At 40.7% G+C, this 21,744-nt stretch overlaps 4 protein-coding genes across 4 annotated transcripts in view; all 4 read left to right on the top strand.

The window, feature by feature from the left end:
* Positions 1-2,167, top strand: part of hibadhb (3-hydroxyisobutyrate dehydrogenase b) — a 7,430-nt gene extending 5,263 nt beyond the window's left edge. Inside the window, exons 5-8 of the mRNA XM_058648790.1 lie at positions 61-194; positions 353-429; positions 527-683; positions 1,047-2,167. Of these exons, the coding sequence (XP_058504773.1) occupies positions 61-194; positions 353-429; positions 527-683; positions 1,047-1,205 (527 nt within the window). The 3' untranslated portion in view covers positions 1,206-2,167. The remainder of the gene's footprint in view (positions 1-60; positions 195-352; positions 430-526; positions 684-1,046) is intronic.
* Positions 2,168-5,034: 2,867 nt separating this feature from the next.
* Positions 5,035-7,029, top strand: hoxa13b (homeobox A13b). The gene is made up of 2 exons (XM_058646848.1): positions 5,035-5,761; positions 6,194-7,029. Exons 1-2 carry the CDS (start codon positions 5,125-5,127, stop codon positions 6,430-6,432), a joined length of 876 nt encoding a protein of 291 aa, XP_058502831.1. The 5' UTR covers positions 5,035-5,124; the 3' UTR covers positions 6,433-7,029.
* Positions 7,030-12,073: 5,044 nt separating this feature from the next.
* hoxa11b (homeobox A11b) lies at positions 12,074-15,019 on the top strand. Its single transcript, XM_058647863.1, has 2 exons — positions 12,074-13,666; positions 14,612-15,019. Exons 1-2 carry the CDS (start codon positions 13,039-13,041, stop codon positions 14,842-14,844), a joined length of 861 nt encoding a protein of 286 aa, XP_058503846.1. The 5' UTR covers positions 12,074-13,038; the 3' UTR covers positions 14,845-15,019.
* Positions 15,020-19,095: 4,076 nt separating this feature from the next.
* Positions 19,096-21,734, top strand: hoxa10b (homeobox A10b). The gene is made up of 2 exons (XM_058648402.1): positions 19,096-20,004; positions 20,992-21,734. The coding sequence occupies exons 1-2, from the start codon at positions 19,224-19,226 to the stop codon at positions 21,264-21,266; spliced, it is 1,056 nt and encodes a 351-aa protein (XP_058504385.1). The 5' UTR covers positions 19,096-19,223; the 3' UTR covers positions 21,267-21,734.
* The last annotated feature ends 10 nt before the right edge of the window (positions 21,735-21,744 follow it).

Here is a 21,744-nt window from a genome sequence, read left to right as displayed (position 1 = left end):
CCCCCCCGGTACATGCTTCCACATGGTTTGCTCTATGTAAGCATGATTTTTCATTTCCAGGTGTGGGTGCTGCCAGCTCGGGTAAACTGACTTTTATGGTTGGAGGAGCAGAGCAGGAGTTTACTGCAGCCCAAGAACTACTCAGCTGCATGGGAACAAATGTGGTGTACTGCGGTCAAGTTGGAACTGGACAAGTATGAGCTGACTTTCATATTAACCAGGAACCAGGTTTTCTGGTTAATGTGTTACTTCTTTTTTTTTAAAGTTGTGTGTAAAGATATCATTGGTTTAATGTTTTCACTTGTTGGACCCTTGAGGTTACTGAATACTTACGCTCCTTCACCTGTTACAGGCTGCCAAAATATGTAACAATATGCTTTTAGCCATTGGAATGATTGGTACTTCAGAGACAATGAACTTGGGAATCAGGTAAACACTCACAGGAACAAAAAAGACATCCATATATTGTGTCAAGAAATTCAACTTTTTTTCCCCCCTAAAACATAAATTATATCTTTTGTCACAGACTTGGTCTTGATCCTAAACTTTTATCCAAAATCCTGAATATGAGTTCCGGTCGATGCTGGTCTAGTGACACTTACAACCCTGTGCCTGGAGTTATGGATGGAGTTCCCTCAGGGAATAACTACCAGGGAGGCTTTGGCACCCAGCTGATGGCTAAGGTCAGTTTGAAGTAATTTTACACTCCATTTCCCTGGCCTGCATTTCAGTGCAGTGTTTCTCCAAAGATGTCACAAGTTAGTGCATTTTTGATGACGAGGGCAACACGTACTATCAAGTATATTTTATGGCCTTCATGTGAAATTGTTCGTAAGTGGCTTATTTAAAATGTCATGCATGTAGCAGGGACTTAAACTGTTTTTCTTCTGTAAACATTTGATTCTGTCTCTTTTATTTTTTTTGTCTGAAAAAAACAAACTTATTTTTCCAAAAAAAAGAAAATAAATCTACAATGTGTGGATTTTGGTTTTGAGTTGAATGTCCATTGTTTTTTTCTAATCTGAGGTTTTCCTTTTTGTTTTTAGGACCTGGGCCTTGCACAGAGCACGGCCACAAACACTAAGACTGCTGTGCCCCTCGGCTCCTTAGCCCATCAGATCTACCGCATGATGTGTGCACGTGGTTATGCCAGTAAAGATTTCTCCTCTGTTTTCCAGTTCCTGAGGGAGGAGGAAGGCCAATAATGTCAGCCTTCGCCCCGTCCACTGCCTTACCAGGCCCGGCCCTGCACAGGACTTACATGCAGTCTACTTTGGGTGCATTTCATCTTGATGACTTCCTTTCTTTTCTCTCTCTCTCTCTTTTTCCTTTTTCTTTTTTTTCAAACTTTTGAGACCTCCAAGCAGCTTGGCACATACTGTGAGCCCTTCTCTCCTGTCGGAAGTCATGTTTCCTATGTGATCTACCCTTTTTAAAATGAAACACTCCTCTCCCTTTTATAAGCAAGTCAATTGTCAGATGTAAGGTTGTGGATTCACAGGATTTGAGGTCAGGCAGTGGCAGATTTGGAGACCGCTTTGCTGAAACTGCTTAGAGTGTTGGGGAAATTGTGTGTCATCATTATATGTGTTTGTTAAGGCTCAGCGTTGTTCAGCTGGTAACATGTTACATTACAGTTTAGTAACAACATGGTAATTGTGTGGTCATCTCATGATCTATCTGAATTCTGATATGAAATATTGGTAATAATGGAGTGAGTTTAAAGAATGTTTCAGTAATAATGCTATTTTAAAGTTATTAAATTGGTAAGTATAATCACTATAGGTTACCATTAGTGTGATGCCTTCACAAGTGTGTGACCACGTGTATCCAGTCTGTGCAGCAAACATATGAACAGTATTGCATACAACATGGAGGATGAATTTCAACTCTATGACACGATAATTACAAGTGTATTACCTTGATGACTAGAAATAACGTTAATATCTCCTCATTACAACACTAACACGTTGTCATTACCATACAAAGATAATGCCATCATGTTATTTGTGAACTATATCTATTGTTTGAGGAAAATGTCTTTATTTGTTCTGCTTTTCTGTTTCTTGGCGATTGTGTCTCTTCACATTTGAACTGGTTACTGTGGAATTGAGTGTCATATGAAATCATTATGTTAGGAAATAAAGACAAGTGAAGAGGTGAAGAACTTTGTGACGAATGTATTCACTGCACAACCAACTTGACCAAACTTGACCGACAAGTTCTACTGGCTGCAAGAGTCTGAAAACAGTGAAAAACTGTGGAGGGATGTTCTATTTATCGTTCTATTTATCGTTTGCGCGTCGCTATTTACATTTTTGTATTTGCCAGAAAAGAAAAGACAATACCATTGTGTGAGCAGAGGAAAACAGAGTTATTTTTGGACACGCGTTGCTTTTGGTAAATAGTTCCCAAATGTTCTACTTTGCATCGTGTCCCGCTGGTTAAACTGAACAAGCATTTGCCTCCAGGGTCAGACTGTGTTGCTGCAGAGCAGATGAAACCCGTACAATACTGTACTGTATTATTTGATGCATATTTAAATACTCCATTTAAATATGCATCAAATAATCCAACGCTGATTGACAACATTCCTTTACTTCATATTACAAATAATCCACAAACACGGGCTGTTGCATCATGCCGCATGAATGTGTGTGTGTGTGGGGGGGGGGGGGATCTGGACCTCTTCTGTCTGGCTTAGACCAGACCTCGACCAGACCTGACCATGAGAGCGCCGTGTTTCTGAAGTTTTCTGCTTAGAGCCAACTGAGGGGCCGAGGTGCCGCAGGTCATGCGATCACAAGACGAACCCATAAAAAGTCCATTAAGCACTGTAGGCTAAGAGCCGTGTTGTCATCCACTTGATGGGTCCTGCAAACAGACAGTGCTTTGGTCCGAGGCCTGAAGTTACACACACACACACACACACACTGTGAGGCCCTGACATAATCCGCACGCCATCTCATCTCCACGTATGTCTGAATAATCCGATAGTCTTCTTTGGGTTTTTCGTTTTTCTAACGCAGAGTGGATGCATTTACATCGTGTCTCTTTTCGTGTCCAATTTGCAGATAGTTTCTACCAACAGGAAAGTAATGCGTGTATTTTGATTGTGCTTTTAGGCCATTAGGAACGGACTGGATTGTGGAAAAGTGCAAATGTAAGTACATTGCTGTCCACTTACAACAATGTAATTAAATTTTTGCACTCTGAAGCATCACAAGATCAGATATAATGTTCAGTCTGCGGTGTTTTATAAAAACAGAAATAATCCAGTTTTTGTTATTAACACATTCACATTTAAAAAAAAAAAAAGTAAATTCCACATGCTTTTTTAAAAAAATCATAAAGGTAATACCTTAATTTTACTTACTATACTATACAATAATGTACTTTTTAATTATATTTTTTATTTATTTGTGCATTTCATACATGGTTAAAAATATTGTATTTTGTTTTGCTTCGATTTTAATGAAAGTGTATTGTAAATGTCTATATGGTCATTATTATTTGCTCTGACAAATGATAGCTTTTCACAAAGAGCCGCGTGTGTGTGTGTGTGTTTGTGTGTTCAAATCGAAATTAGCTATTTTATCAGCCACATACGACTTAGCCTATACATGATCGTGAACACCGCGCTGACCAAACGCTTATTTAGTATATTTCAGTTTCCTAAAGACACTGGTCTGTTCAAATTCAATGTTGCTCGTAAATAAAAGGTCGCTCAGGACAGGCAGAAATTATACTTGAACTTATTCGGTCGCGTGAAAAACATAAGTCTGTGTAGCTTTGTTTTGCCTGAAGTGTGCAGACTACTTACTCACTCCTGCCTACCGGCTATGAACTTGGGCCATAAAGATTTACAGCCTCAAAAGGTGGGAAACGCCATTAAAAAAGTGCTTCGATTTAGTTGAAAAACATTCCTCTGGGCCTGTGGTCTCACTTCAAAAAAATAGGAATGTAAAAGAAAAATGAGAGAAGGTGTGGATTTTTTTTAATTAATATTATTATTTTTTTGCTGTTTCATATTTGGCATTAACCGCACTGAGCCTAATACAGGCTGAACAACTAACTCACCGCGTACAAGAAAGCAAGAGCCACGTCTCTGTAGAAAACACCCTGCTTATTTCCCCGCAAGACGAGCACAACGAACCAAACAGAGCTGAGTTTTTGTCTATTTAAAATAATAAATCTCTCTGCCAAAATCCGAAGATTAAAAGAATTCACAGAAAAATAAAAAAAGTCTCATCTTCTCCAGCTCGGGCCTTCCTTCCTGGAGCGAGGTGCCTGTTTGGCCAGACTGCAACTTTCAACTTGACCTTGGCCTCCAGCCGATGCGTATGTGAGGAAGAAAGCAGCCAAATGTGGCGAGCACTGGCTCCTTTATGGACACCGAACTCGTGTTTGACGCGGAACTGAGCCAAACGTGAAGATGTTTGAATTATAAATCTTTTCATACACATGTTTTGAATGGAAATTAAGTATTTTTGTCTGTAAAATCCCCATGCGTAATTGTCCCAATGTTTTAAGCTAAGTTTGGAGAATGTTAGAACATGTTGTCATATTATAAACATGTCTGCACTTTGAACAGAAAACAATCACGAGTTCTAAAGCAAAACATACTGTCTAACCAAATATCACAAATCCCCTTTGCTTTACCCCTTACAGTAACTGTATTTTGGCACGCGTAATTGCGCATGAGTTCATCCGAGAAATAAGTACATGTATCACTCACAGGTTTTTCTCACGCCATGTTTTACACAATTCCTCCTAAAAGCCTGTTGTGTTTGCACTCTATGCAGATTCACGCCCCAGCTTCACACCAGAGTGGATAAAAAAATACATAAAGGTCTTGTTTGCATAAAAACGTGGATTATACTCATGTTCAGCATCTTCACAAACACACACACACACACACCGCTTGATCTGCGTTATCTGATGTCTAGACGTTTATCATCTCCTTTGCATATCACGTGCTTGGCTCTGGCCAATAACCTCGCGATCTTTATGTACTCAGGCGTGCTGGTTATCGTTACTCTGCCGGAGTCCCTGCTCTCTCCTGTCTCTGCTCAGTTGAGGGGATTTTGAAAAAGAGTTGGTCGTCTCGATGTAGGGCGTGCTATGACCGCGTCATTGCTCCTCCACCCGCACTGGATTGACCCGGTGATGTTTGTCTACGACAGCGCTTTGGATGAGAGAAGCAAGAACATGGACGGATTTACTGGAGGTAATTTTGCTGCAAACCAGTGCAGGAATTTGCTAGCGCATCCAACCTCACTGGCTCCCAGCACCACCTACACTGCAAGTGAGGTGCCAGTCTCTGGCATGGGGGAGCCTGGCAAACAATGTAGTCCCTGTTCTGCCACTCAGAGTTCACCCAATGCGTCTCTGCCTTATGGATATTTTGGCAGCAGCTACAGTTACCCATGCAGGATGTCACACAGCAGCGTCAAGCCTTGCGCACAGCCTTCCGGCTATGGCGATAAATATATGGACTCCTCTGTGTCGGGTGAGGAGTTCTCCAACAGGGCCAAGGAATTTGCTTTTTACCAGGGATATTCCTCTGCTCCATACCAGCCCAGCTACCTGGATGTCCCCGTCGTCCCTGCGCTCAGTGCTCCATCTGAGCCAAGGCATGAATCCCTGCTGCCCATGGAGCCTTACCAGCCATGGGCCATCACCAACGGCTGGAGTGGGCAGGTTTACTGCACCAAGGAGCAGCCACAGTCGAATTCTCTGTGGAAATCCACGATACAAGGTAAATCTGAGGCAGTTTTACCGCAATATTCGTGGTAATAGGAAATGTAACTGAAAATGTTTGTAACGTCTGACGTAGAATGTGTTTCCACTGTATTTTGTGCCATGAAAATGAAAATAGAAAATCCTTATTTTCATTGCACATCCAACCAGTGTAGCATCTGCCAATAAAAGATGTCAACATTAAATATATTAAGAACTGTTGAACTTGAAAACATAAACTGTTGTTTTTCGTCCCCTTTAAATAAAAACAAGAAGCATTTGGAATAGAATAGAATAGAATAGAATAGGTCCCAATCTGGGAAATGTGTCTTTTGCAAATAAATGGAATCAGTGCTAATCTGTGTAAATAAAATAAATAATATTAATGCAAATATTTTCCCTGATTCTCTGAAATATGACGTTGCATCTTCTTTTCCTCTCCCCTCCACAGACTCGATATCTGCTGGAGACAGCTCCATCCGCCGAGGAAGAAAGAAGCGCGTGCCTTACACCAAGGTGCAGCTCAAAGAACTGGAGAGGGAGTACATCACCAACAAATTCATCACCAAGGATAAGAGGAGACGGATATCCGCGCAGACAAGTCTGACAGAGAGACAAGTGACAATCTGGTTTCAGAACCGGCGCGTAAAGGAGAAGAAAATCGTGAATAAGTTCAAGAGCTCCAGTTAGCGTGGAGATACTGAGAGGAGATACTGTAAGGCGGAAATGGATACGTTTCCCTCTCCCCAAAAAACTCAGATATAATTTATTGCAATATGAACTGTTTTTTCTTTGACGCTAGAGTGGCTCTGTTTTGACGCACACGTTTCCTTCCTCGCATTTTAATTGGATCCAGAACCTGCGGCCTGTTGACAGGAGATCGGAAACGGTTTGCAACATGTTGACCAAAGTGATTTTGCGACGGATGTGTGTGTGTGTGTGTGTGTGTGTGTGTGATCTCCTGCAAAAAACTATAAGAATTGATGTCTTTGGAGGCCTCAGACCTCCCAACACATCCTCCTGCGCGTCACAATATAAAAATAATCAGATGAAAACTGAAAACCTGAATCAATTAGAGCTTTTATTTTGTGACAGAGTCAACAGAAAACAAACTCAGTGATCGAGGCTGAGTAAATGGAAAAGGACAAACAAATAATTCATTAGAAGAAAGATGTTTTCACCATTAATTCATAATAAAAAGAAAGATGCATAAAATACCTCTCTTACAGCCCTTATTTATAATAGATAGAACGGTTCAAGGTTTATTAAAATGAGGTTAGAGATATCTGCCTTTAGAAATGTCCTTTTCATTTCAGTGTATTTGGTAATCAGTGAGTATCTGGTGAAACTTTATCAAACAATCTGAATATTTTCACTCGTTTCCCTTCACTTTGTCCCCGTGACGTCTTTTCTGAACAGGGTGCTTTTTGTTGAGAATAATTCGCATGAAGATTTTTTCTTTTTTTTCTTCATGAAAGCGCTGAAAGAGTGTATTTAAACATGTACATACTATCTGACTCCAACTAATCTATTCTCCCTTTTTTCAACTGCAGTAACCAGAAGTTTTTGACAATAAATGTTTGAGAGACAACGTGCGGGCTTGTCATTTTCATTCATCTTTCGAGTCTAAAATGAACACGTTTTTTTCTGTTTAAAAAAAAAAATGAGATTACAAGAGTTCATTTTATGGTTTGACTAATATAATTTATAATTGGTTATAGTGTAATCCCCAAACTGATGGTGTTGTTCACAGGCCAGCAGGCCTTCAGGACTCAGCCTCCTCTGAGGCTCTGCCACTGAGGCTCAATGTTGCCATCTAGTGGTGAAGCGTTGTCAACACAACTGCTGACCAACTTTATCTCTGCTTCCATGCATTCGTGTGTGTGTGTGTGTGTGTGTGTGTGTCTGTCTGTGTGTTCTCTTTAGGACCTTTTGTGGCATAAACACTGACCTTGTCAGGACCAGTAGTCCTCATGGAGACCAAAACCTGGTCCTAATGAGGCAGAAATTAATTTCTAAATTTCTTAGACGAATTGTGATTTGGTTAACATTAGGGTTAGGCATTAACAGGTTATGGGCAATGTTAGAGATAATAATGTTTGTTTGTAAATGAATGGAAGTCAAAGCGAGTCCTTAAAAACATACGTTTTTTATTTTGTTAATGATAGCTGAGCAAATCTCTTGCTCTTTCTATATTTGTACACACAAATAGAAAGAGCAAGAGATTTGTATATTTGTGTGTGTGTCTCCTTTTCTTTTTCTTTTATTCATATTTAAACACAGGACAAAATGGTAACTCGCATCACAAGGTTATTTAAGATCAGATGTATTTGTCAGTTAGTTTGACGTTTGCTCCGCTGGTTTTACTCAGTTTACTTTTTTTGTTATTAATAAATGAGTCAATTGATCCTTATACTCATTTATGTGTTCATTTGATTCTTTTAAAATGTATGTAAAACATCAAGGTCACAACTCAGAACCAGTTGACAAATATAACAACAGGTTGTTGTTGTTTTAAACTCACTGGATTATTATGGTTGTTGACGTTATTAATACAACTAATAATATCAACTTAAATATGATTCGCGGATGTTTAGTGTAATGTACGTATTAAGGAATGTGTTGTGCAGAATGACATAAAAATATGTTACAAATACTTGGCCGATTTTGACAAACATTGTGCTAAGTCACTTAAAAATGAATGGGGGAAATAAAGGATTAAACATTTTTAATCGCTTCATTTCAAATGTTAAACTACACGTCTGCCAACGATGTTCTTGTGTTATACACTTTTCAGTGAAGTTCAAATTTCATTTCCAAAAGACATTAAGCGCAATTTTATTTTGAAATAAAAGCGATTACATCAGTGTATAACGAGTGCAGATTATTTTTATTGTATTGTGTAAATTCATTAACTGGTTTGTCCGTCGTTTACAAAATAAATTAAAAACCGACAAAAAAAATACATTTTTAGAATGTTTAGTAGGATGTAAACAATGTTATCCCACTTTTACGCACAGATATTTTCTGTTGTTCTCACCACTGATATTATGACATTTACAATAAGATGAACTATAGGATAAATTCATCCATTAAATCCGTGAGCAGCTCACAGTTGTACATATAGACAGAAGCAGGGAACACGTGCACTGACCTCTGAACTGTCCAGCTCCTCTTGATAAACTATGGCCTGCAGGTTCCGTATGTATTTGAACCTGATAGTTAGTGTCATGTGAGGAGGCAGCAAACCTCTGGTGAGTGTCAGCCTCTCAGCTCAGTCTGGGTCATTTAACTTACAATAGCAGAGATGTTTATCGCTGTAGAGAAGTCTGGATGCTGCTCATGTTCACACGGGTTTGGGATCTAAAGCACTTTGGAATAACTTCTTGTCGAGCTGTGCTTCTCACATTTTTTAGAGTGTTGTTGTTTTGATGAATACTCGTCAGTGATGGAGACTGAGCGCTTCCTCTGTGGATCCTGCAGCACAAGTGCTCTCCTCTCTCTTCTTCGGTGTCATTGCTCCCCCTAACAGCTAAACGGGTTAATGCAGCTCACTTTAACATTTCCAGTGTATGCTTCAGGCCTGACGTGCGCCACCAGTCCACTAATATTCATATATAATAATTAAAGTGACACATCATGCCAAGACATGCGTGTAAAAACAGTTATTGTGGACATTTTGCTTTGATGTTGAGTTTAAATCTTTCCATTCGCCGGGGAGGAAATTAGAGCCAATAAAATTCACACAGTAACAAAGACATTAAAGACACACTAAAACAAAACAGAACAGACGCAACCAAAATAAAGCTTCATTCAACATGACTAGTTTCATAACCACTTTTTATATAAAGCATTTTCCCTTCCTTTTCGTTTTTTTTGTGTGTGCGTGTGTGTGTGTGTGTGCGTGTGTTGGTGGTTCTCTGGGGGGATGGGATGTTTTGAATGTTGTGCAGTGAACTTCAGACAAGAAGTCTGTAAATACAATTTCGCATTTGTAAATACAATTTCCGTGTGGAGGGGAATCCTACTGTTCACAAACAAACAAACAAACAAACAAACAAACAAACAAACATATACATCACGCTGCCTGGAAGGCGCTGGAACCAGGATTAGAACGTTTTATTAAGGTTTTTAAGTAGTGTTTTACAGCAGCTTCAGCTGTAAAACATCACCCACCCACCCCACATCGTCCACCCTACATCCGGAGACCCCCCCCCCCCACACACACACACCCCAGGTGCTGTCAGACTGAAGCTTCCATCTTCCTCTCTCTCTTCTCAGCTTCCTCACATCTCCATGACATGAAACATGAAACAGGATTCAGCAGTTTGTGTGCATGCGTTTTTTTCCCCCCTCACATGTGCTGCACACGTTGTTTTTCATAATAAAGTCATATGAATATTATCATTATTATTGTTATTATTTAACGTAAGAAACAATGTGCGATTGGAACACGAGAATAGTTTTTTGTGGGGGAAGTAAAACAGGTCGATTGTTGTTCCAAATCGAGAACAGAAACCTTGTTTTTTACTTTTCTGATTAAAAACTCGTATGTTACAGTCGTTGTTCTGACAGACCTTTGAAAACGCCTTAATTTCAGCTATAAATCTCTGTTATTCATCTACTTTATCGTTTCTGTAGAACACGACTATTAAAGTGGACGAATTGCTAAATATGTTGTTTGATTTGTTTAAAAGTAAAATATAATTATAGTCTTCTTCTATATCTCATAACATTGTTTAAAAGCAGGTTAAAGCGACTGTCATTGTACCGATTTGCAACGTTTTTAATACAATAGTTATTCATTGTTAGTGTTATTTCCACATAACACTAAATGTTTCCACATTGTAAATTCTCCTATTTTTGTATTATTATTTGTTTTGTTTTTATACATAGGCCTGTTATTACGCATGAACGTAACAGATTGGGCCCTAAAACTATATGATTTGTTTCAGCCAAATATTAGAACTTTACTCCTTGTCTAATGAACCAGGAACCGCACACAGGTTTTCATGCAGTCCAACAAGTGTCGGGAGAAACTCAACGTTCATATTATTCCTAAAACAATTTCTTTGCAAAACGAGCGCTGTTTATTTATATTTCATTTTATTTACAACTTAATTGCATTTAAATCGTTCACTGTACCTAAAACATTGCCAAAAACTGTATAAAAATAATTGCACCGATTAACTTTAAAAAAAAAAAATCCAATTATATATAAAAACGTATTTGCTTAATTGTTTTGCTATAGAGGTCAAAATTGAGCTTTTATTTTACACATTGTCTGTTAGTTACTGTTATGTGAATCCACGTGTATTGTGTTTATTTATTTCACTGTCCACATAGTCAGTGGTTGAAAAGGCTGCTGTATGAGAGGGAGGGAAGGTTTAATGTGACACAGTGGGCCACTCTTTTACTGCAGAGCCTCGGCCTAAACGCTGAGGCTGTGGCTGCGCGAGTGAATAATCCACCGCAGAATAAAAACAAGAATTACCTTCGTTTTTACTACATGCGACGATTTTAATCACCGCGTGAATAACAGTCTCACACAGCGTTGAATGAGGCTCAGTCAGTGAAGTGAAGCAGCAGCAAAAAAAAAAAAAACAACCCAAAAAAACACCTGGACAGAGTGAAATATAACAGACTCCTAATGACAAATCCAGTCTTTGATGTATGGAAAGTGAATTTGGACTCTATTCTGAAAATTGGCTGCATGGTAGGATCAGTGACACGTGACACATGCACCCACTTACACTCAGCACTGATGACAAATGAAAATGTATTGAAGTGTGCGGGAAATAGCCCGTGTCCGATGGTTTATATTGGGCGTTGCAAAGAGAGGACGGACTGGACGGGAGCCCCATGGGCAAATACCTTTATTATTCATAGCCTATAAACAGCATCGGCATGTTTACATTAAACATTAAACGCGTGCCTCCTCGTGCCTATGTACATATATATTTCAGCTGATTACCCTCACGTGAACTTCATCCCAGTTCCAGTTTGTACCTGTTTATATTTAAAAGAAATTTGCACTTAAAAGCACTTTGTGCTCGATAAGTCTGCAGATTTCAAATAAAGTCATCAAGTCAAAGTTAATTTTTTAAAACGTCGTTCGTGCAAAAAGGTAAAACGAGTAGTCACATAAAAGAATAAAACACAATAAAATGCAAAATACAGTAATAAAAATGAAGGATCCTGTGCGTAAAATGTGCTGAATTAAGTAGCTTAATATGGTGTAAGAAATAATACAATGGTTTGGTGCATCATTTTAACATAAAGGCTGATCAACTCTGACATAAACAGGTAAAAGCAACGAGGTAAACATCATTCTGTTGTGTTGTGTTTCAGACTAGTTCACATGCTTTAATAGAGATGAGAATGTTGCTCCACTCAGGCGACAGATTACCAAGCCATGCCTTTACACAGTCTATTGTCTTTGTCCTCGCTCCGTGTGCCAGACTGGACTGATTCCTGGTTGAAGTGCAGCATGGTGACGCGCATTGCTGCGCCACAACAGATTGTCTAGATAGTCAAAGTGTTATATTTACACACAGAGTGCGAATGTACAAACACTTGCTCAATGACAAGGTGGTTGGAAATGTTTGTTTTTAAATAATCCTAATCCTATAAAACATCATGTTACCAGTTGACCTCTAAATGTGAGAATTTAGCCACATGTGCCACTTGTGTGGCATCCTGTACCATTTACACACGAATGACCTTCATGCATGATGGAAAAGGTGATCTCTAAAAGCACGCGCAGATGTCTGCAGAGGTTAAGGTTAGGGTTAAGGTGAGGGTGACGTTTACAAAGTAAACGGTATCTGTTTAAAGAAAAAAATGACAAGTGAAGCAGTGTGTTGTGAACTTCTTTGTTGCAATGAGGTCATTTAAAGATCATATAGTTCACACACAGTTGTGAAGACCTAATACACACATACGTCTATGGTGATTGTGTGAGGGATCCGCTGTAAAGGTATTAGCTCCTTCAAAACTTGGGTGGACGCAAAATTCCTTTTCAGTATTTTTCCCTTCCCCATACAGCCAAAGGTCTTCTTCATAAACTCATTGACTCATATAGCCTACACGTTGAGGCGTAGGCTATCTGTCATTTTGTGCCAGTGGTCACATGGCTTTGGCCCTCAGGAATGGATAGAGATGGATCCCCACGTCAGCTTGTAAGTCTAAGGATTTGTGCTCCACCAGTCTGCCTCTAAGTGACTGGAGCGCAGCAGCGCCGCGGAGGAACTACGCGAGGATGATTGTAGGACGTTTCCATTAAGGCACCAGAATATGGATTTTGATGAGCGGCTCTCTGGCTCTAATATGTATCTACCGAGCTGCACTTACTACGTCTCCGGAGCAGACTTCCCGGGTCTCCCTCACTATTTAACCCAAAGCCAGTCGTCTTGCCCCGTGACCTACTCCTACCAGTCCTCAGCGCTGCCACAGGTCCCGTCCGTGAGAGATGTGGCTTTCAGAGACTATGGCATCGATGCCTCCAGTAAATGGCACCACGGCAGGGGCAGCCTGTCACACTGCTACACGGAGGATATCATGCACAGGGACGGCTGGACAAACCCGAGCGCACGGGGAGGAGGAGAGATCCTGGTGAAAGGAGGCTCCGGCGCCAGCAGCAGCAGCTCCGGCTCCTCCAACCCGACTCCGGGATTTTATGGCAGCGTTGGCAGGAACGGTGTCCTGCCGCAGGCGTTCGATCAGTTCTTCGACACAGCCTACGGGAGCGCGGAGGGTAGCACAACAACAACAGCCACAGCACACGCAGCAGAAACGGACAGACACGCAGCCAAAACAAGCCCCGTCCCGGATCACACCGGCGCAGCCTCGGACTCGGCAGAGAGCTGCAGCCCCAAGTCTTCCTCCGGCCACTGCAGCGAGGAGAAGCAGAGCAGAGGCAGCAGTGAGTATAGTCTTACTCCTTACTCCATGCATGCAAGAAGGACAGAAATCTCTTAAAAGCGTTTTATATGCCTGTTTTATATGCACGTAAGGTTTATGGAGGCCCTGCAGATTTACCCTATAACAAAACTATGTTATAAACAAGATCACGTGCTTGGGATTGAAATTGGCCGTGAAGACTTTGACGTTAAGCTTGTCCTCCAATATTTCATACTATATATCCACGTTTCCTACATCTGAGTCTTCACATGTTTTTATATAGACTAATTAGTGTTTAAAAAATATAATTTTATATGCTAAACACTACCCTCATACACGAATGAAATAACAATCCAAGCGTTACAAATCCACTCCAAATCCTTCATATTTGTTATCCATGTGATTAGAATGAATTTGGTCATCATATTTATGTGTGTTGTGAAGTGACTGCTGAGGCATTTTGATTTGGCCCTGGGTCAGATTTACGCTGATCCTTATTTAAATATTTACCGATTCACTGGATTTTTGAGGATTGAATCCAACAACTTCTTCTCATGGAAGGAATGTGCTTCACCACCACAGACACAAGAGCTTGTTTTTACACACAGTGAAGGCACAGGCGGACAGTAAATAAAAGCTTTTATGCATAATACTTGAGTATGTTTTCATTAGAGTCCGCACTCTTAAACAAAACAGACAGAGTGAGTTTAATTCTTTTTTGAATATATATACATATGTATATGTCCTCACACCTTCTGCAGTCCCTCATGTCCTACACCTTCCACTATCAAGTCCAGTCTTTGTTTACAAGTGTGGCCATGTATGAGCGGATGGAAACACTTGAACTCCACAGCTGCACCTCCACTCAAAACAAGAAAGAGAGAGTCATTTCAGATTCTTCATGCATCTATTAAACGTGTATGTTTGATGAAACGTGTGGTGACGTTTGCCTCGTGTTGTGTTCCAGGTGGCCAAAGGACGCGCAAGAAAAGGTGTCCATACTCCAAATATCAGATCAGGGAACTGGAGCGGGAGTTCTTCTTCAGTGTTTACATCAACAAAGAGAAGCGTCTGCAGCTCTCGCGGATGCTCAACCTGACAGACCGCCAGGTCAAAATCTGGTTTCAGAACAGGAGGATGAAGGAGAAGAAACTGAGCAGAGACCGTTTACAGTACTACACCACAAACCCCCTGCTATAAAAACTGAACAAAGACTGTCACTGGCTTTCAGCCATGTGCACCCTGACCGTCTACAACAACATTACCTGGACAAGATGGCGAGTCTTTTTTATAAATGTGCCAGACTTTGTAAAGAATTTTAGTATTTACACGCTATTTTGTCAGCAAACAACATTGCCCTTATTATTATAATTATTATTATAATTATTATTATTATTATTATTATTGTTATTATTGTTATTATTATTATTATTATTATTATTATTATTATTATACAGGACTTTGATTTTTCCGTTCCCGGTCCAACAACAGTTTTGTAGATTGTAAAGTGGTTTGTGTGTTTGACGCGGGAACCAAATGTGTCTGAATCCCTTTTAGCCTATAATAGGCTATTTAAACACACGGATTACCGTGTTGCATTTTCAAAAAAACAAAAAACAAAAAAAACCCAATTGTTTTTCTTTCTTTAAAATGGATATTAATTACCGCATTATACGCACACATGTACTGTTCTGTAAATAAGTGTCTTTCTCCCATTTTTAAATTAAAAATTCACAAATGAACGCACGGACGCACAACTTTTGTGACCAGAAACGTTGACATTACTTCGTGGTTTCCTCATCCCCCCCCCCTTATATTTTAGTTATTGTACAAATACAACTCAGACAAACTGAAAACGGTTCTTATGGATTTATTAAAAGATGCCACCTGGTACCATTGGTGACCACATAACCCCCTAAAAATGACTACATGGTTAGAGAATACATGGTTAAATCACCTGATACCAGTTCATTGATTTCATGCATTTAAATTCAGATATTGAACATCTGCGCTGAAGCGCTTTTTGTTGAGCTCTTGGCCGTAAAGTTGGATTAATCTCCAACTTAGATTCAAAGGGAGGCCGCTGATAAACGCACAAAACGCTACAAATGAAACATAATCCAGTATTTTGTTTTATATGCCAGCACGTGGACCGGATCAGATGTACGAGACTAATGTCGGATGCTATTTATTCCCCAATGACTGGGAATCTGATCTGGACAAGTTATAATCTGATATCCTTCAAAGGCTTCATTTATTTCAGATGTGACGCGCAGAGGCTGAGATTTGACCCACCATGCCTGTTAGTGCTTTTCTCCACTTTTCTGACACTTGTTCGTATCATGACTTTTATGGATGACCACAACCTTTGAAATGATTTAAACCTATTTTGGTTGAATTGTTTTCCCCCCCGCAAAGTTATCAGATTTAAAGGCATGTGCTGGTACTGGACACCAGTGCGTGTGTTTCCATCCAGACAGTGACATTATGGAACAAATGAAGACATGACAAACTCCAGATCCCTATTACAGTCGTCACTATAACTCTGCAACCACTTATTTATTGTCTGGAGTACTTTAATCCTTAAGAGTCTCAACACTTTTGATGCCAAATAAACAGACTGTGGATTTGGGTGATGTAGATGTCTAAGATTATGGTTAAAATGACGCACGCCTGCGTAAAAAATAGTGTCCGAATTGAGCTGGAGTGGCTTTATGTCCACTACAAGGCCCATGAAAACAACTTAAATAGCCGGCCATAAGCTAATAAGGGCCCTGATGCCTCCTTCCATATAGCGTGCATCCTGTGAGGCTCCCAGGAATTTCGCTTTGATTGCTGCACATCCTCCCAGTTGCTCCAGTAACTTGGCCATAAAACGTGGATTCGTCTGGAGCATTTGGAGAGTGGTGCAATAAAGCGTCTGAGACCAAGGTTATTAACTGTGACTAAGGGGCTGAAAAACAACGGCTGGGAGCATTGAAAGCTTGTGTTCACGGACCTTTCCGGCGTCATTTGTTTCAGCATCTTACCGCGGCAGGAATATTCTGTATTTGCGTGGCGTTTCAGTGCACGGGGCCTGCCGTCTTCGCCCACTGGGAGGCGCTCCTCAGATCAATGTCATTGCCGTGAATTGAGATATAAAAGAAGTTTGCCTCAGCTGCTTTAAAATGTGTCACCACACATCAGGATTTCATTGTTAAAGGTAGGCAATGAAATGTATGCATATCCACTTTATGACTGTATACGTGGGGTTCTTAATGCGATTTAAGGGAGTGTGTCTATTTTTCTGCCTCATCTCCATCTGGAAGTCACTGAAGTGGAGACACTGTTCTTCATTTTAGCTGCAGCTGCGATGATATAATGACAGCATTACAGCAAAATTGCTGGAAGTAAATAGCGCAAGAAAAGATGTTTGTTTCCATCAAATCTCGTGCAAGTTTTCGCATTGCAGTTCTGCCAAAGTTATGGACCTGGGGGTGACTTAATGCCCACGGAGATATAAGATCACAAGGGCCTAAACTGCAAGCATGGTGTGGCTCACTAACTTTTATCTTCTCTATACGTTTTAAAATGTAAATTATACATCATTTTGTAAACACTCAACTGGGTTTATGTTCTTCAAATGTAATGTGGACACTGTAAACCTGGGAATTAGAAACTTTGAATTGTCCCATATAAATTATTTGTTTACTTTGATATTTGGCTGCAGCTCGTTGCATCCGTGTGTGTGTGTGTGTGTGTGAGAGAGAGAGAGAGGCAAGACGTGCGCGCTGACATAAACAGTGGGGAAATGGGAAATTTTAGCACAGCGCGCGAGTTCATCCTCATTTTCCCCCACACATTTGTATTTATATTATTTTAATTGTCTGACCTAAAACATTATAATAAATAAATAAATACATGAACCGCTCAGTCATCACAAATGATAATCCGATAGAGTATCATGAACATTATCATCCACATGCAGCCAGACTGCTGCTCGTTTTGACGCCATATAAAATGGCTGTACATAAAGTGTAGCTCTCATTTCTAGACTCATTGGCTCCAGACTTAAAGGAAAATGGAGGCGGCAGTGAACGCATCTTTGGAGACATGAAGGCTGACCTAAATCTGCAGGCCTTTAGGCTCCTAAACACAATGGCGGTCTTTTCAGGAAACATGTGCTTCTGCCTTTATTTTAATTTTTATTTGTTTTAAATAGTTTTTGTATATTTGAATGATAAAAACACAGTTTAATACATACCTTTTATTCACGCATTTGTTTTCGTTGTGTACACACAACGAAAAGAAATGCCAGATTGTTGATCTTATTTATTTTTAATTGGATCATATTAGGTCATATTTCACAATATTTGGAATTTCCACAATAATTTCTATTTATGTATTTTTTGGGGACTGAACAGTGGTTAACATTTTTAAATATATCTCTGTTTCTACCTCAGCGGATTTGTAGGTCTATTATCTTTTATTATAATAATTTAAACTAATAATAGTAATACTAATGTTAAATAAAAGACACGGTGGAACTATTCTTGCAATTTAAAAAACCCTACTTTGCAATAAAAGAAGCACATTGAGCCGTTTTATTTGTGCGTAAAATTGATTGTTGGAGGAGTTCATTTTATTGTGTGTGTGTGTGTGTGTGTGTGTGTGTGTGTGTGTGTGTGTGTGTGTGTAAAAAAGATAGACTAATTTCCCCCAAAAAATGTCCTCTATTTCTTTAATTTCTAAGATGATTGTTTAGACAATAATAGCAATAGTAATGTAATGTAATAGTAATGTGGGTCAATCTATTGAGTTGTTGGCCATCTCTTGATTTCCACTGCATGTTTAGGGCTTTGTTCATTGTTCAGCTGTGGCGCTTATACTCCAGCGTGTGTCCGTGTGTCACCTTTGTCAATGCTCAGCAAAGCCTCATTTCCATGCAGTTAAAAATGCGACTGGACGTGTAGTCATGTAATTTGCACCCACAGTATCCACACTGTATACTATCATCAAAGCAGGAGGGGCTCAGAGGTGACCTTGTCCCTGTTTGACCAACAATCTGGCAGAAGGAAACTGTGTGTACACACAAAGCTGCTGGACATTCCACCAGGAATCTCTTTGTAAAAATAGCCTTTACTGCGAATAATAAGCGGGACAGCTCCAGTCAGGATGATGGTCCCTCGACCTTTGGATCTTTGAGCTCCTCAGAGGCAACTCCAGAACCCTTCATTTTTACAGTGCTGTAAAACTGGCCATAAAGCAATGCATTGTACATAATTGTCAGGGGCAGCTTTCAACAACCGACTTGTCAAGTGATGTTGAATTAAGATAAGCAGCTCCAGACTCATAGGTGGTGATCGAGACTCGATGTGCGCGGTCCAGGAGAGATTTAAAGATTTTACCTATAAACCTCACTGATGCACCACTTTCCCACAACACTTTCTCTTTACTTAGACTAAAAGAAAATATATGGCACAGTGGAGCTGCCTGGTCGGACTGGGAGGAGTCTGTACTCGCCTAGTGTTTTAATTGGCTGCAGGCTACAGTGAGAAGCGTGAGTATCGGTAATTATTCAGCAATGTTTTGCACAAGAAATGTCAGCCAGAAAGGGCTATCTTCATCCTCCGTCAAATTATACCACAACGATGACATGCCCCAACAACCAAGCTGGAAATTCGTTTTTCGTGGACTCCTTAATCAACGTGAGAACCGACAGTGGTTCGTATTACCAGAGTAACGGCGTGTATTTGCCACCGACGTCGGAATACTCATATGGACTCTCCGGTGGCTCTTGTTTCCCGGGGATCGGTAAGCGCAACGAGCCAAGCACCCAGAGCGTGATCCCTTCATCTGCTCCGTATGTGCAAGGGATGGAGACGTGGCTGGAGACGTCGAGATCCTGCCGTGTGGATCAACCCAGCGGCCAGCACATGGCTCAGTGCTCCTTCTCACCGAGTATAAAAGAGGAGGGCGCATATTGTCTTTATGAGTCTGACAAATGTCCTAAAGGAGCGACAGTAGATGACATTTCTTACTCCGCTGCATCATGCCCGGTCACCGGCAGCACCGTGCCGGTTCCCGGGTACTTCCGCCTGTCTCAGACATACACGTCCTCCAGGCTCTACCATGACGTCCAGCCAAACATGAACCACTTTACTCTGCAGCAGCGACCCGCCCGCTTGGACAGCCAATCCTCCTCTCAGCCGCCGGCTGCTCCCGCAGAGCCCGAGCGCAGGGAGAGCCACGAGGAGGCGCCTCTCCCTCCGCCGTGCGCTCCAGCTAGAGAGGAGGACAGTCGCCTGTCCTCCGAGAGCTCATCCTCCCCCGAGCCCGCTGAGACGTGCAGTGCGGTGTGTCCAGAAAAGCCCATCAAAGGTGACGAGTCGACATCCATTCATAATAATAAAAAATAAAGCAGAAAATAGATTAAAAAAACAAAACAACAACAGTAGTTTCTAAGTGGATATGCACATGTGTTTTTTTACGCGTCCATTTTTACGCAAAGCTCTAATGAATCACTGATTTTCTGATTGACTATCACAGGATTATTTAGGTCAGCCGCACACAGGTGTGTGTTAATCGATCTATTTACCACTTTATCAAGCGTGAGGCGAAATTGAACGTGACTTAACCAATCAGAGCCGAGGATCAGAGCTATTTATTGCTCCTCTTTTAAGATTACACAGGCTGTCGTAGCTGTGCTGTATCCTGTTGCAACGCAATTTACACTCGCCCCAGTGATTTATATCTTCACGCAACAGTGTGAAATTTTCACAACTGTAAATCACACGAATTATCCTCGTGTTTTTTGGAATATTCTAGGGTTTTTATTAAAATGCAACAATAATTCCAGTGCAGTCTGTATAAAAGTCCATGTGTCCCCCACAAGACTGGTCTCTATTTGTCCTCTCAGTGGCACAGGCCTTGCTATATTTTCAGGAGACCGAGCAGGCTATGTTTTATGTCTTAATGAAGACGCAGTTGGCTACAGGCTGCTGTGGTTTAAGGCTGTTAAACGGTAGCAAATAGCAGTGTCTGCTATAAACTGCTGAGTTGCATTTATAAGGGAATCCACAGTGCTTTCTGGCTGTGCGTAAAATCCGAGTATAGGAATCAGTCATTATGGCTCCCTATAATCCATGCTCGGTGTCATATTGTAGAATTTATACGTCTAACTTGCAGCTTTATATGTAATGATCTGAGACCATTGTTTTATCAGCTAAGTCGTTTTGTGATGCTTTGGATTTGTAATTGTACTGGTCTAGCAAGTCTTTATCTTCCTCTATAAGCCATACAGGTATAATGGATTTATCACACCTGTTGCCTCATAACCTGTAATGCCTCGTTCTCGTTACATTGCAGGAGACGGCAAAATGGAAAGTACGGCTAATTGGCTCACAGCAAAGAGTGGCCGAAAGAAGCGCTGTCCCTACACCAAGCACCAGACTCTGGAGCTGGAGAAGGAGTTTCTCTTCAACATGTACTTGACTAGAGAGCGTCGCCTGGAGATCAGCCGCAGTGTGCACCTCACTGACAGGCAAGTCAAAATCTGGTTCCAAAATAGGAGAATGAAACTGAAAAAAATGAGCCGGGAGAATCGGATCAGAGAGCTCTCCAGCAACTTCAGTTTCTCCTGAGACTGTCTGCGTCTCTGGCGCCCTCCTGCATCCATGGCCGGGGCGCCTGTGCAGCGTCCCATGCAGCCAACTGTGAGAGTGTCCATGGGGGGAAAAAAAAAATAGGACCTACCCTCTGCTAACTTATTGATTGTTGTTCTTTCGACAAAAACGTTATTTTCCCGTCTGTTTTCATTTTGTCGTGGATGTGTATTTATAAATGGCTACATTTGTAACGTTGATCCAATGTTGTGTTTTAAAAGAAAAACAATGTTCAGAATGTGACCACAATGTTTCAGAGCTTCAGGCTTGTACATATTGTATATTTAACCTGAGTGAATCACTCTGGAGTTTGCATGCTGGACTAGACCTTGGGATACTTGTGTTACAGTTACATGTAGGTCTTTGTGTGACAGCTAAAAGAACCCAAGAGGTTTGATGAATATTTGCACATTTTGCTGGTCAAATTAATAAAAGTCATCCCTGCAACTGTAGACTT

This window comes from Solea solea, chromosome 13 (genome assembly GCF_958295425.1).
Source record: "Solea solea chromosome 13, fSolSol10.1, whole genome shotgun sequence".
NCBI classification, from domain to species: domain Eukaryota; kingdom Metazoa; phylum Chordata; class Actinopteri; order Pleuronectiformes; family Soleidae; genus Solea; species Solea solea.
This window is presented reverse-complemented; position numbering and strand designations above follow the sequence as displayed.

Excerpts from the sequence above, each read along its gene's own strand:
- hoxa11b (XM_058647863.1), top strand. The coding sequence starts at position 13,039 with ATGGATTTTGATGAGCGGCTCTCTGGCTCTAATATGTATCTACCGAGC. Across the intron at positions 13,667-14,611 it reads GAAGCAGAGCAGAGGCAGCA|GTGGCCAAAGGACGCGCAAG; the intron begins GTGAGTATAGTC and ends GTTGTGTTCCAG.
- hoxa13b (XM_058646848.1), top strand. The coding sequence starts at position 5,125 with ATGACCGCGTCATTGCTCCTCCACCCGCACTGGATTGACCCGGTGATG. Across the intron at positions 5,762-6,193 it reads GTGGAAATCCACGATACAAG|ACTCGATATCTGCTGGAGAC; the intron begins GTAAATCTGAGG and ends TCCCCTCCACAG.
- hoxa10b (XM_058648402.1), top strand. The coding sequence starts at position 19,224 with ATGTCAGCCAGAAAGGGCTATCTTCATCCTCCGTCAAATTATACCACA. Across the intron at positions 20,005-20,991 it reads TCCAGAAAAGCCCATCAAAG|GAGACGGCAAAATGGAAAGT; the intron begins GTGACGAGTCGA and ends GTTACATTGCAG.